Here is a 13,435-nt window from a genome sequence, read left to right on the forward strand (position 1 = left end):
AACTTCTGAAGACACCGGCCAACTTCAGCCACATCAGAGAAGAGGGGTAGAAGTAAATTACACAAACATTTGCAACTTTAAAAAAAAAACCAACATAAATGGTAGCTGGGTGAATGCTGGAGACCCAAAGGTAATGCCCATAGAAGTAGAAAGGGCCTCTTCTGCTTTCTGTACAATTCCCAAAACAGACAGTAAAAGATTGAGAAGGGTCTCAGGCTGATTGTCTGTGAAAAGGATGATTTGGACTGGTCTCTGTTTCACTGAACATTACTTATTGATAAAGCACAAATGCTGGGTGAGAGAAGGATGGCATCTCAGCCCAGGTTACAGTTTAGAAATTAGGATATTCTTCATGAATTGTGTATTCAGGTTACTCCAGGCAACTGATTTGAGGTCTTCCACACCTTGGGTGAACTTCCGCACCTAGACTATAAATCTGTGCAAGCATCTGATACAGATGAGTATGTTCTTCTTGTACGAGAATCTGCAAAATTGCACCATTTTGCTGAATTCAGACTATTGTTGGATACATAGTGTGAAAGATTAAACAAATTAGATACTGTCATTATGAAGAGAGTTTTTAGGACAAAAAGTTAATTCTCCTGTTTCACATGATATGCTTTTTCTCATTTCTTTTATGAGAAAATTGTCTCTTTAGATAGCTGATGTATTCATATTCTTAGTCTTCAGAAATCTGTAAATTCTGTAGTGCATTATCACTTGAATAGGCCAAATAATTATTTGAATGCCTACTCATAGACAGTTAGCTTTCAGTAAAATTGAGGCTTTGAGAAGAACCAGAGAGCACTACCAACTGCACTGAAAGCTAAAAATAGGTATTTCACTCTAGGTTCTTAAAGCAACTGAGGACTTCTGTATGGTTGTTAATGTACTGTGTCAAATCTAAAGTATTGTGACTGATTTGGAGTGATATTTCCTAATTCTGATATTAGACATTTTTATGGTAGAAGAAGGTGTTTAGTAGATTTGTGAAACTGATCTGTAAATGGGGCTTCTTGAGTTCCCTCTTGGGGAGAAGCCCAACGCTACTCAAGCACAGCCAAAGCTGTAGCTCCACTCAAGCCTTGCCTACAGGGTGACTACACTGGATCCTACTGCTGGGTGCTTTTAAATGGAAGGAAAAAATTGTTCTGAGGTAGATTCATTTACACTGGGATAGTATTGCAGATGTCAGTTGGAAAAGTATCTATGCGGAGGAATGGAGAAGATATCTGAGTTGTGATAATGTAAGAGGCTGGAAAGCTGCTTCTGCACCAGGCTGGGTTATACACCACAGCTGTCACTCGTGTCCCAGGTGCACTCCAGGGCATTTTTGGTATTGTACCAGCTAAGACAGAAATAAATACTAAGAGGAATGTTACATGTTTCAGAATGAATTGGTTCAGTAAAAATCCAATTATGCAAAATTTTTGAAACTAAGAAAAGTAATATGAGGCTATCTTTCAAAGTGGATCAAAAGAGTAAAATGAGTTCTGCAATTCTGGTGCATTTGTGAGGTGGGCAATATGAAGATTTACATTCAAGATACTTCATGACTTTTCACTGCTTTTGTAGTTGAACAGTTTTCTAGGAAGTAATGACACCGATATTCAGAAATTCACCTCCAAAACTTTTTTTAAGAACAGCAACAATTTCACTGGATTTAATTTATTTTGCGTTACAATTTTGTAATCCCCTAAGGCCACATAGATGTGCAAGATCTCTTCTAATAACAAACTGGTTCTAGTGCAAGTTGGTAGTATGAATATTTGCATTAGAGTGGATGTTATTAAGTCTATAGCATACCTATTGTAATGTACAACACTGACCTTCCAGGCTGATGACTGGCAACCTTTCATAAGTTATACATCTTATGTAAAATGGCTTTTACAAGAAATTACTGAGCCTACATAAAATTCTTACCTCCCTCTTTTTTATTTTCCCTCAATTCTTTAGTGTTTTTGAAGGATCAGGAGGTTTAGAGCTGAAAATGATAACTTTTTTAAAGTTCTGGGCAGCTGGAGATGATGAAAATAATCATTCATCTTTTAGATTAATTCTTAGTTTTTAGGATACAAATAAAAATTAAAACAAGCTAATCTCATCATCTGGTTTAAACAGGCAACAGCTCAGGCCAGCCACACAGTTTTACAACAGATAAGGATACGTCCCAGTTATTTGTAATACTTTCATGGCAAAATTGGCTCATCCCAATTTGCTCTTAAAGCATCCTTGGAGTAAAACTATTTACACAGTCAGTATTTGTCATGAGTGCACTTCTACGAAATAACCATAAGCAACCAAAAAGGCCACATTTGTAATGAAAACACCTCCAGACAGACTGGCCCCCTGAGGGGATGCCGCTAACAAATCGATTCGACAGCTCCTGGCTGGGACTGAACCAAGCAGGAGTGTGCCAAGACACTCGGTGCATTATATGTTCCCCTTCAGCTGCGCTTAAACTCATCTCAGCCGAAGAATGAGACTGTTAGAGGACTCGTGGCAATGTGGGCTCTGCAAGGGCTCAGCCTTCCTGTTTGGAAAAGGTAATTTGAAACACAGGGACCTACATGTGAGAACGAAACACACCGAAGTGTGAGGAAAAGGAACAAAAAAGGAGTCAGGAGGGAGAGGAAAGGTAAAAAGAAGTATAAAGAGCTGGAAAAGTAAGGGAAACAGAGACAAAAAACAGAGGCAAGGAAGGAAACTATGTGCATGTTTTACTGACTGTCACTGGACTCTGGTGTCATCTCCCACAGGGGATGGAGGTGACCAAAGGTCACCTTGGTTTGTGCCAAATTTAAGTGGTATACATCTAGAAAGGAGCTCACAGAGACAAGCAGACCATGACCTGGTACTAGGGCTGGAAGGAGCTACTGGTGCTCTGCCTCCAAAATGCTGGTCCCTGCTCCCCCTGCCATTCCTTCTCCCCAGATCTTCAGATGGGACCCAGCCCTGCCGAAGGAGAAAGCTTTTCCTCCCTGTCTCCCTGGGTGCTGCAGGAGCTGGGAGGGCTCAGGCAGGGGCAGGGGCTGCCCGTGACAGGGGAGAGAAGCACAGGCAGGAGGGGGAACATGAGTTCAAAGGGCGTTTGGGCTCTAGAGCACCCTGATAATCAGACAGGTCCATGAAAGAGTGAGGTGAAGAAGTACATGAGTATTACTTTCGGCTCAGCTTTGGCAATTCTTGGGCTAAGTGCAGTAAGCAGGAGCTGAGAGCAATTTTTACGGGGCCTGTAAGGTAAATTTGCTTCAATGTTCCTCTACCTGAGACAAGGTGAGATGCAGTCTCTGTGTCCCACACCACAGTCATGCCCACAGCACTGCCATGGCTCAGCAGGGGGCTGGGTCAGGGGCTGCAGGCAGTTCCTCTTCATGGAGGGGAATGGAGAGAACACTGGGGCTGGCAGGAGAACTGCTGGGTCTGTTGCAGGCTGGGGAGCTTGAGGAGCACAAGCAGAGCGATGTGTGTACTGGAACTGAGACTGACCTCTGGGCTGACTCCCATGGCTGTGAACTACCACTGACCCATGGTGGGATGTGCTCTAACCCACCATGGGTTATCCTCCAACTGCTGCAGGATCCTTTCTGGACCTGCTGTGTGCTGCCCCTGACCTGCTGCAGCATGTCCCCCAGCTGGCTCCAGGATGTCCCACTAGACCTGCTGTGGGATGTCTCCAGTGTGCTGTAGAATGTGCCCCCCAAGCCTGTTGTGGGTTCCCCTAGACCTGCTTAAGGCCATCCCCGACATACTGTGGGATGGCCACCCCCAGACCTGCTGTGGGCTGCACCCTGTATCTACAGGACGCCTCCTGACCCGCCCTGGCACGTCCCCTTGACCGCCATGGGACGTTCCCCCCGCCGTGGGCTGCCCCCTCAGCCATCCCTCGGCCGCCCTCCCCCGCAGCCGCTGGGGCTCGTCCCGCGGCCGCGCACCTGGGCGCGGTGGGGTGCGCGCGGCGGTCCGCGGCCGCGGCGCTGCCAGGGCGGGGGTGACTCACGCTGCCGCCAACGGCAGCCCCCGGCTTTATAACGGCTGAGGCGGCCGCCGCGCCCGGCTCCGCTGCGCCGCGCTGCGCCCGCGGGGAGCGCAAGAGTCAGCGGCCGCGGGACGGCACCATGCGGAGCTTGCGCGGCGCTCCGCCGGTGCTGCTGCTGCTGCTGACACTGCTGCTGGCCGCGGGGCACGGAGCCGTCATCACCGGGGTGAGCGCCGCCGCACGGCACCGCGCGGGCCGGCTGGGACCGACGGCACCGACGGGACCCGCCGCACCGGCACCGGCAGCCGCTGGCGGGCTGGAGCCGGGCGGGGGCTCGGCGGGAAAGCGTGGCGTGGCGGGGGACTGGGGGGCTCTGCTGGGGAAGCAGGGACAGGAGCTGGGGGGCTTCAGTGATGGCGGGATATGGGGGGCCGCCCGGGATAGGAGATGCCAGGATATAGCGGAGCGCTCTCTGCCGTGAGAGATGCCCAGAGCTGGGGGTCTTTCTGGGATGAACACTGCCGGGACACGAGGGTCTGTCCGGATGAGTGATGCCAGGACAGAGGAGTCTAGAGTAGGGTGAGCGATGCCCAGAGCTGGTGGTCTCTCTGTGATAAGTGATGACCAGGATAGGGAAGGGCGGGCTGTGCCAGGGGTTGAGAGATGCTAGGTCTTGGGGGTCTCTCTAGGATAAGTGATACCAGGACGTGGGGGTGACTCTGAGATGAGGGGTGTCCAGAGCTGGGGGTCTCTCTGGACTGACTGATACCAGAGCTTGGGGGTCGCTGTAGGGTGAGTGATGCCAGGATATGAGTGGGTGATACCAGCACTTGCGGGTCCTTGGGGTGAGGGATGCCACAGTCAGTCTCTTTGAGTGTGGGATGCCTGGATGTGGTGTGGTGGTGTCTCCAGGCTGATCTGTGAGTGTCACAGGCTTCTGCTGCTTCTCCAGGGCTGGAGGTTTCTTCCCCACCTGACCCCCCCCCATGCAGCCCCCGGCCCTGGCTGCCCCCAAACCTGCCCCAGGAGGGCCCGGCTATGGGGACCACGCTGCTCGCTTGTGCACCCTGAGCTCCTCCAGTTCCTCCAGTCCTAATGCTGACAGGGCAGGCACTGATATCACAATCTTTGCAAAATGTTGCTTCTTGCTTTTTGAGTGTGACTGTGCTGCTTTTTTTCCTTTATACCCATCCATTGCAAATGAGTTCTCTGTTGTTGTTGTTGTTTTTAGGCTTGATGTTTACTCTGGTCTTGATTTTTTTTTTTTTTTTTTGCAAAGACATTATTTAACCCAAAGCATTGCATCGTTCTTAAGTAAAATGACTTTTTCTAGTGTTTGCTTTGGACTAATAACCCAGCACTTGCATTCCTTTGAGAGCTTACATGTCTTTTGTAACCATCAGAAGTTGTACTCACAGCAGTGGATCATTCTGTGGCTGTCCAGGCTCCCGGTCCCTTTACTAAAGTCTACAAAACAGCTCATAAGCATTTATTCAGAGGTAAAATCAGCTCCCAGGACTGATCAATTTTCAGAGCAGAGAGTGTGGAGGAATTTTTTAATATTTGAGAATTTCAAGTTTCTTTTAAGTAGAATTATTTCCAGCAATGGGTTTATATAAGTCTGTTATTCAAGTTGTGGCTACACATTTAAAGCATAATTAATCCATTAAATAAGTAATTATGAAGTACTGAATAGTAGATCACGGACAAAGTGGGTTCAAAAAGTAGAAATAGATTAGAATTAGAAAATGTTATTTTAATAACTATTGCAGTGGATTTCTGCTTAAACAACTTGGATGCATTTTTGGCTTCTGATGAATGGGCAAATCTCAGATGAGAGATGATGTAGATATTCCTGTCCCTACTCTCTGAGCCCAAAAGGTGCTTTTCCTTTGCAATTTAAGGACTTGATTCAAACTTTCCTCACTTCAGTGGTGGTTCATGTGCTGACTTTAGTTGGCTTTAGAGCTGGCATTTTCTTCAAGTTGAGTTTTCCACAAAACTCCGTTTAAATGGGGTGCTGAAAAGGAATGTCCTTCATGTTGTGTCCTGTGCAGATTAGGAGTAGCAGTATGAATTACACACTGGAGATAAGATGTGGGCAGGAGCATTTGGGCAGAATATTTTCAAAACTTGTCATACATTTTTAGGAGTTCTGCCAGATGTATATATGTGTGTGTGAGTTTTAAAAATAAATTGTTCAGAGCAGTGTATGCTGGCTAGGATGCACTCAGACCTGGTTTGTGGCTCTGTGGTACTTCACTCCAGGACCAGTCCCATGGAGATGGATGGGGTTTGATACACAAGTGAGATAAAGAGGGGGTCGGGTCCTGAGCAGTGAGGAACAGCAAAGACTGTGGCCCAGCTGAGCAGCAGATGCTGGTGTGCTGGGGGCAGCCAAAACCACTGGATCAGCAGATCAGCAGGTTTTTTTGTGACAAGGGCAAAATTAGACCATTAGAGCACTTTTTTCTTTTTCCTTTTTTTTTTTTTTTTTAAGAGAGAGTTTACAAAGTAAACATGATCTACCTGGCAGGCTGTAGCAGTAGTTTCATGGCCATATTAATCTTATAAGTAAATACTCCGTGTGTTTGGACTCACCTGTAGCAGAGAGCTGCCTGTTTCATTAAATGTGTGTTTAGGGCTGCTAGACGTTTGTGTTACACATACTATTTGTGGCTTGACCTTAATGCAACAGTTGTGTCCCAAATTACTGGCTAATCTGTAAATATGTATTTTGATCTGGCTTCTGCTGGTTGACTTAGTATAATATTTACCCAGCAGAGTACAGTCTAGTGGCATTTATCATGTAAATCCCAAGGTAAGATCTTTTTTTTTTTTCCTCAAGGGAATGTTTCTTCTGATGCACAGTCTTCCCCAGAGCTGTTATCATCTTTTATACACATTTTTTACAAGTTGACTATTTATGTACTGCTTACCAGTGCCTTTGGTCTATCACTCCTAATGGAATTTCATCAGAGAAAAGAGACTGGTTTTTGCATTAAAGTAATACAATAAAAAGTCTGATAAGCTTTTGTTTTAAAAAAATAAGCAAAAGATGTGCAGTAACCTTTTTCCAAACCCTAAAGTATCAATTGTTCTTCACAGTTTCTGGTTTTTAAAACATGCCCAATAGTTTGCATTTTGGTTTGTGCTTCTCTAGGATGTATTGGGTAAGCGGTTGAAATATTTCCCTCCCCCTTGCAGGAAAAATGCTACCACAGTAGCATTTTTTTGATGTGGACACTTACACAAAGCTTTTTCTATTACGCATTTAAGATCTCTTTTAGTTACATATGACTCTAGATAACAACCACAGAATCCCTGTTTGAATTTGTATTTTAGTTACTTCCACTTGAACTTCTCTGACAAAACTATCATGCAGTATTGCATTTGCAAAGGTACTCAAACATAAGACATTATTATAAGAAAGTAGAAGGAATAGTTACTTAAAAGTATTTAAATTAACAGATATTTTCGTATCTTAGCTTCTCTGGAGGACAGGATTCCTGATTATTTGGTGCACTTTGTCCTTGCGCCTGCCTGAGTTCACTCAGGCTCTGATCTGGGAAAGCAGAGAGGGACATGCCATGGTCCATCAGTGCTCAGAACCTGCAACTCTAAATCACTGACAGTCCTGGATTTGGCCCTGAGCAGCTCTGTATGTGCTCGTTGTTTTAAACATCCTGGGCTCAACAACAAAACATGCCAGGAACCTGGATGTTCATATCCATGGGAGATACAAGTATTGTAAATCAGCCTTAAATCTTGTTAGTCAGCCTTAATGAGCCATGATAACTTGTGGGGTGTCAGAGGCAGCTCTTCAGCACCTGATCTGTCCTATTCCTGGAATACATTTATTATTCACTATATATGCTTCATGCTGTGTTGAACTCCAGGCCTGCGACCGAGACCAGCAGTGCGGAGGAGGGATGTGCTGTGCCGTCAGCCTCTGGATCCGCAGTCTGCGAATGTGCACGCCGATGGGAAATTTGGGAGAGGAGTGCCACCCCCTGAGTCACCGGGTGAGTATGTCATCAGGGGGGCTGTGGGACCGGAGCTGGCAGGGCAGAAAGCAACAGGAATATGTTGTGCTGTACGTCACATTGCATGAAAACTATACGTAGTGAAAACTTTACAATACCCAGCCATTCACATCTGTACAGAAAGAGCACTCAAGGTACCTACGTAAGGAAATACATTACTGTCAGAATTATGCTGAAGAGAATCAGAGGATGAAACTAACACACGCTTTTCAGTTTGTTTTCTTATTAGTTTGTTGTTGCTGTTTTGCTTCATTACACAATCCAAAACAGCCTTAGCAGTTCCCAAGCCCAACTCCGCGGATGCCTACACATGTGAGCAGGAGCATAGCAAACACCTCTGACCTCAGTGGAACTGAACAAGATCCCATCAAAAGCACAAAAATGTCACCAGGTGGTGTTGGGACACCTGGTGTATCACTGCAGTATGGTGCTTGTCATCAAACAGGAATGTCCCATCACACTCCAGAGGCTGAGAGCCACTGATGCCTTCAAAAGCCATTGAGAAGGTGTTGTCATGCACTTGTACTTTAGAAAACTGACCACAGGCTCTCTTTGCTTCTGTTCTACCTATTAATTTCAAATATATATGTGTATACCTATATGCACACACATATTTATAATACTAGTTACATATTTGTACGTTATTATATGATACAGTACACCATTAATATAACAATTTTAACAAATAATACAATCTGTATATAAAAGATTGAATGGAGTGTTACCAAAGAGATTGAGACCCTGGTGATCTTCAGAGCCATCCTCAGGGAAGAGTATGGCCCAAGAGTTGTCACATGTAAAAAAATCAAGGCAATAAATTTAGTGTGTAAACATGCAGCTAGTTAGCTGCCTCTCTCTGACTTATCTGATGCCTGGCTTCTCAGTTCTATGTCTGCACTTTATGTTCTCAGTTTTAGGAAGCACAAGGCTCTGTTCTGTTACAGTTAAATTTTTAACTCTTCTGCTGTGATATTGGGGACCAAATTCTCATTTTTACTATGTAATGTAGCAGTTTTTTCTTGTAAGGGCTCTTTATGTTAACAGGAGTCTCAGGATAAGATAAATTGTCTTCTAGGCTGGTCTTTTTATTAGTTTATTGCTATTGGACAATAATTTATGCTGTCTCATATTTTAAGATAATTGCCTGCATAATTACAGTCAGAGAAGATGCCTGTCCACCCCAGACTCAGAGTCACAGTCACTGATGTTTATAAGCTTTATTAGGTTAAATTTAGATTTAGATGTAGATTCCTCACCCCCTGCTCTTCATGACAAACAGCAAATTGATTTACTGTAGACTGTGAAATCAGGAATTTTTAAGGGTGGAGAGTTTGCTCAACAGTTCCCCTCCCCTAAATATTTGGGTAGGGGGCAGATGGGAGACCAACTGCCCTCAGGACCAAAACGTTTCACCTGGCTGCAAGTCAGGTACAAATCAGACACCACCATGGCCACACCACCAGCTGGCGCCTGGAGGGACCCTGGAAGAGATGGCTGGTGGTTGGACTTCCACCTTCTAGTTTCCTTCTCAGCAACTAGATGGCGTTGGCTTGATGCCATTGACAATCTCAGCTGGCATTGCAGAGGCGGGGTTTGCAGGCAGGGCCAGGCAGATGAGGTTTGGGGGGGTCATCAGGCACAGCTGGTAGCAAGGACACCCCCGCCTCCCTCCTGGGAGATTATTTGTTTGCTTTTTTATCTAAAACTCCTATCACCTCACGGTCATGAAAACCCAGTGCTGGGCACATGGTGTGGCAAAGTGTGCACCAGCTCCTGGCACGTGGGCTCTGTCTGCACCCTGCAAAGTGCCTGTCCCCGCAGAGCTGTCACCCACTGCCTGTCCTCAGCCAGGTGCATTATTAGGCCACATCTTCAGCATGAGGGTCCTGCTGAAATGAACATTTCCTTGCAGTGAATATAATGTCTTTAATTAATCACTTGAGCTGTTGGAGGGCTGAGAGATACCTCTGAGTCAGCCTTACCAGCCCCAGGAGCTCAGATTTTAGGTTTTTCTGCAGCACTGTCTGCGGGCACCCGAGAGGCGTGATTCCTGCAGGGAGTCACCAGCACCCGTGGTTGGTGGCGTCTCCGTCCATGGGGATAGTGTGAAAAAGCTCAGAGTGTCCCTCGCTGCTCTTCAGACAGTGCTGCGCAGGGGGATGATGCTGGCCCAGGGCACTGCAGGTGATGTGACCCCCCATGCCCAGTGAGGTGTGACTGCAGTCGGGCAGGTCCTTGGTGTGATGCACTGGGGGAACACATAGGATTTTCTTCCTTCAACTTTCTTAAAGAGAAAAATTGCACACTGACAAAAAGTAATCTTGAAAAATTAAAACTGCAAGCTCAAAATGCCCAGAAATCAGGAAATGAGGGAATTAGGGCTGCCTGCCCATCTGACTTTGTACCTCTGTGCTTCCCCTGCTGCATCCCAGCAGATGCTCAGCGCTCACTGTCAGCCAGCGGCACTGTGGCTCCCAGCCACACTGTCCCACAGGGTTGCCCTGCTCAGCTAACGTGCTGGCAGAGACACGGCTCCAGTAGAAGATAGAGCTTGTGATCAAGTTGTTAGAGAGTGTCAGTGCATGTGCTCATTGTGGCGCAATTAGATTTGCTTAATGCAGACTGTATGTGTGCTCCCTGCAACACAGCGTGGCTGGAGGAGGCTGGGATGAAATGAAAAACTTATGTCCTGTGGTGAGGGGATCCTGGTCAAATGAGGTCAGGCGAGATGACCCACAGAGATCCCTTGCAGCCTGAATTATCACAGGCTCCTGTAGTCTCTGCGTCCTGCTGTGTGGCTGACAGGCTGCTCTGTGCCTTATGGCAATGCAGGAACCAGGGCAGTGCCCAGGGCAAGCAGGAAACCCCTGCACAGTAAACATCACAAAACGTGATGCTAAAGGCCAGTGGTTTCACAACAACCTCCTTTATGAAACAGGACTAAATGGAGAACATGTGTCAGAGATGTAGATTTACACAGCAACATGGACTGTTAGATTTTACTCTTAACTGTGGCTTGACTGGGAAATGCAATGGGGTTGGCTTCACTATCTGCTATCTGGCCTCTGCACCGCAACTCTTGGGGACCTCCTGCCCCTGAGGGAGGTGGGCAGCATTCCCCATATTCCCCCTGTTCATCCAAATCCATCTCCCCAACACCATCACCTGTGCTCCCTGTCCCTGACGTCTGTGCTCTTTGTCCCCAGGTTCCCTTCTCCGGGCGGCGGATGCACCACACCTGCCCATGTCTCCCTGGCCTCACCTGCCTACGGACTTCTCCCAGCAAATTCAAATGTTTACCGGACTTCAGAAAAGAAGATGTCTTTTTTTAGCAGGAGCTATTCGGCGCTGAAAAGAGCCACTCGCTGTATTCTTTTTCTTGTTATTGTGATGAATAAGATACTCACCAGGGGAAGCCCTTCACCATACCTTCCTGCCTCACCAACATTAGAACTGGAGATGAGATACTGTGCTGTAGTGGCCAAGGTTTTCAGGAGGGACTCGTGATGGTGGATGCTTTCATTTTGGGGTGAGCAAACTGAGATTTGCTAAGCTGACACTGCTTTCTGAGGGCAGGAGCTATACGATTTCTGAACCATCTTGTGGTCTTCATGGTTCCATCTTAATCCCAGAATGAAAATGTCCGAGATTATCATCAGTAGTGGAAAATTTTGGCCATGTTTTTACACTTTAGAATGCCTGAATTGAACTGAGAGTTGAATAACTGGATAGTGTGAAGCATATCATGATTGCCAGAACCCCCTGTATTTACATTACATTTCATATCTTTATTAATATAACTGTATTTGTAAGTTAGGCACATCTCTAGGGTAAAAGTTTAACCAATAGATGTCGTTTTTACACTTTTTAAATGTGGCAGGTTGAACCAAAGCATTTCAATATTTAAAGCATTAAACCATTTTTATTTTAGTATTCTAAGATGAGAAGTTGTTGTTACTTGAGTTGGTGTAAAACTACCTGATCATCTCAAACTATGTATTAAGATGTAGTTTATATTAAAAAAGGAACCCTGAAGTTTACTGTAATGGGCTGCCTGACTTCTTGTATATGTATCAAATTTGCTGTGTAAAAATTCTGTATCAGAATAATGGCAGTATATTATTTGATTTATTTTAATATTATAACTTTATTTTGTCATTGTGGTTTTCCATTTTTATTCAGTGTAATCTGTTATCACACACTCGATTCACCCAAGCTAGCAGGGCTCCTCACAGATAGCTTAGCAAAAGATTATATACCTCTGGCTGCTTTTAGGGAAACTCAGCAGTTTACAAGGCATGGATTCCTCAAACAAGCTGCAGTCTTAGATGATGGAGGAATCTTGATGTAGGTAATACAAGAGGGTTTTCTTGATGTATGCCTCAAAGGATCAACTTTAGCCTAGCAAACATAAAATCTGAGGGTTTTCTATGAAATACTGTGCAACTTCATATTTACTTGTCAGTCCCTGGAGCTGGAATTCTGAAAGTTTGTGTGAGTTTCACACGTTTCTTGGTCTCAGACATGCAAACATATGCTGGAACTGGAAAAGTGAAGTCATTCATCTTTCAACAACCAGTGCTTTGCTGCTGATGACAATGAGGGGTTTGAGAGAAGTTAGCACACTTGTATTAAAGCAAATACCTGTATTAGGGAAGATGAGAAATGTCCCAGCGAGTTTACTAGGTACCTTCCCGTGGGCTCCACAGCCTCCTGAAGAGTTAGAAAAGGACAACTGGATCTGCTATTTGCCCAAATCCTTGTGGATCCTGCACATATTAGAAAAACAGATGTCTTGAGAGACAGGATTGAATCCTCCCAACTCTGACCAGCTCAGCCCCAGGGCTCCCACTGCAATGCCTATACATTGCACTTCAGCCTTTGCTCTGGCGATGCAGCAGCTCTGCAAATGGCAACAGACACAAGTCCTGTAGAAAAAAAAAGAAAAAAGAGTAAGACTGAGGTGTCACCAAACAGTAAATTTATACATCGTTTGCATTAATGTGATCAGTGTCTGTATGAGATCTGAAGCCTTAAAGATGCTTACCTCTAACCTGAAGGGCTGGATTGTGCTGGTGAAAGACCAGCTCATTCCCATGCTAATGCAGTGACCTGTGAGCACTGCAGAAATTCCCATAACCTGGATTTAAAAACAAACCCCATATCTGGTCCTGACACTGTCCCTTAATAGTGGGACTCCCCAAACACCCTGTGCACCCACACAGTGTGAGTCTGCAGAGGAGGAATGCACTGGGAGCCTGGGAGTTGCTTTTCTGTCCGTGTCTATCAACGTAAAATTAGCTTAATCCCATGGACTCAAAGGGAAAACCCAGAAGGAAAGCAGAAGCAGCCTAAATATGAAAGTGTCCCATCTCTTGCTCCATTCATTTTTTACCAAAGGACATTGTCA

General features: G+C 45.5%; 1 protein-coding gene across 1 annotated transcript; it reads left to right on the top strand.

The window, feature by feature from the left end:
• Nucleotides 1-4,047: 4,047 nt before the first annotated feature.
• PROK2 (prokineticin 2) lies at nt 4,048-12,104 on the top strand. The gene is made up of 3 exons (XM_065845864.2): nt 4,048-4,205; nt 7,879-8,004; nt 11,232-12,104. The coding sequence occupies exons 1-3, from the start codon at nt 4,119-4,121 to the stop codon at nt 11,355-11,357; spliced, it is 339 nt and encodes a 112-aa protein (XP_065701936.1). The 5' UTR covers nt 4,048-4,118; the 3' UTR covers nt 11,358-12,104.
• The last annotated feature ends 1,331 nt before the right edge of the window (nt 12,105-13,435 follow it).

The sequence above is a fragment of the Patagioenas fasciata genome, chromosome 10 (genome assembly GCF_037038585.1).
Source record: "Patagioenas fasciata isolate bPatFas1 chromosome 10, bPatFas1.hap1, whole genome shotgun sequence".
NCBI classification, from domain to species: domain Eukaryota; kingdom Metazoa; phylum Chordata; class Aves; order Columbiformes; family Columbidae; genus Patagioenas; species Patagioenas fasciata.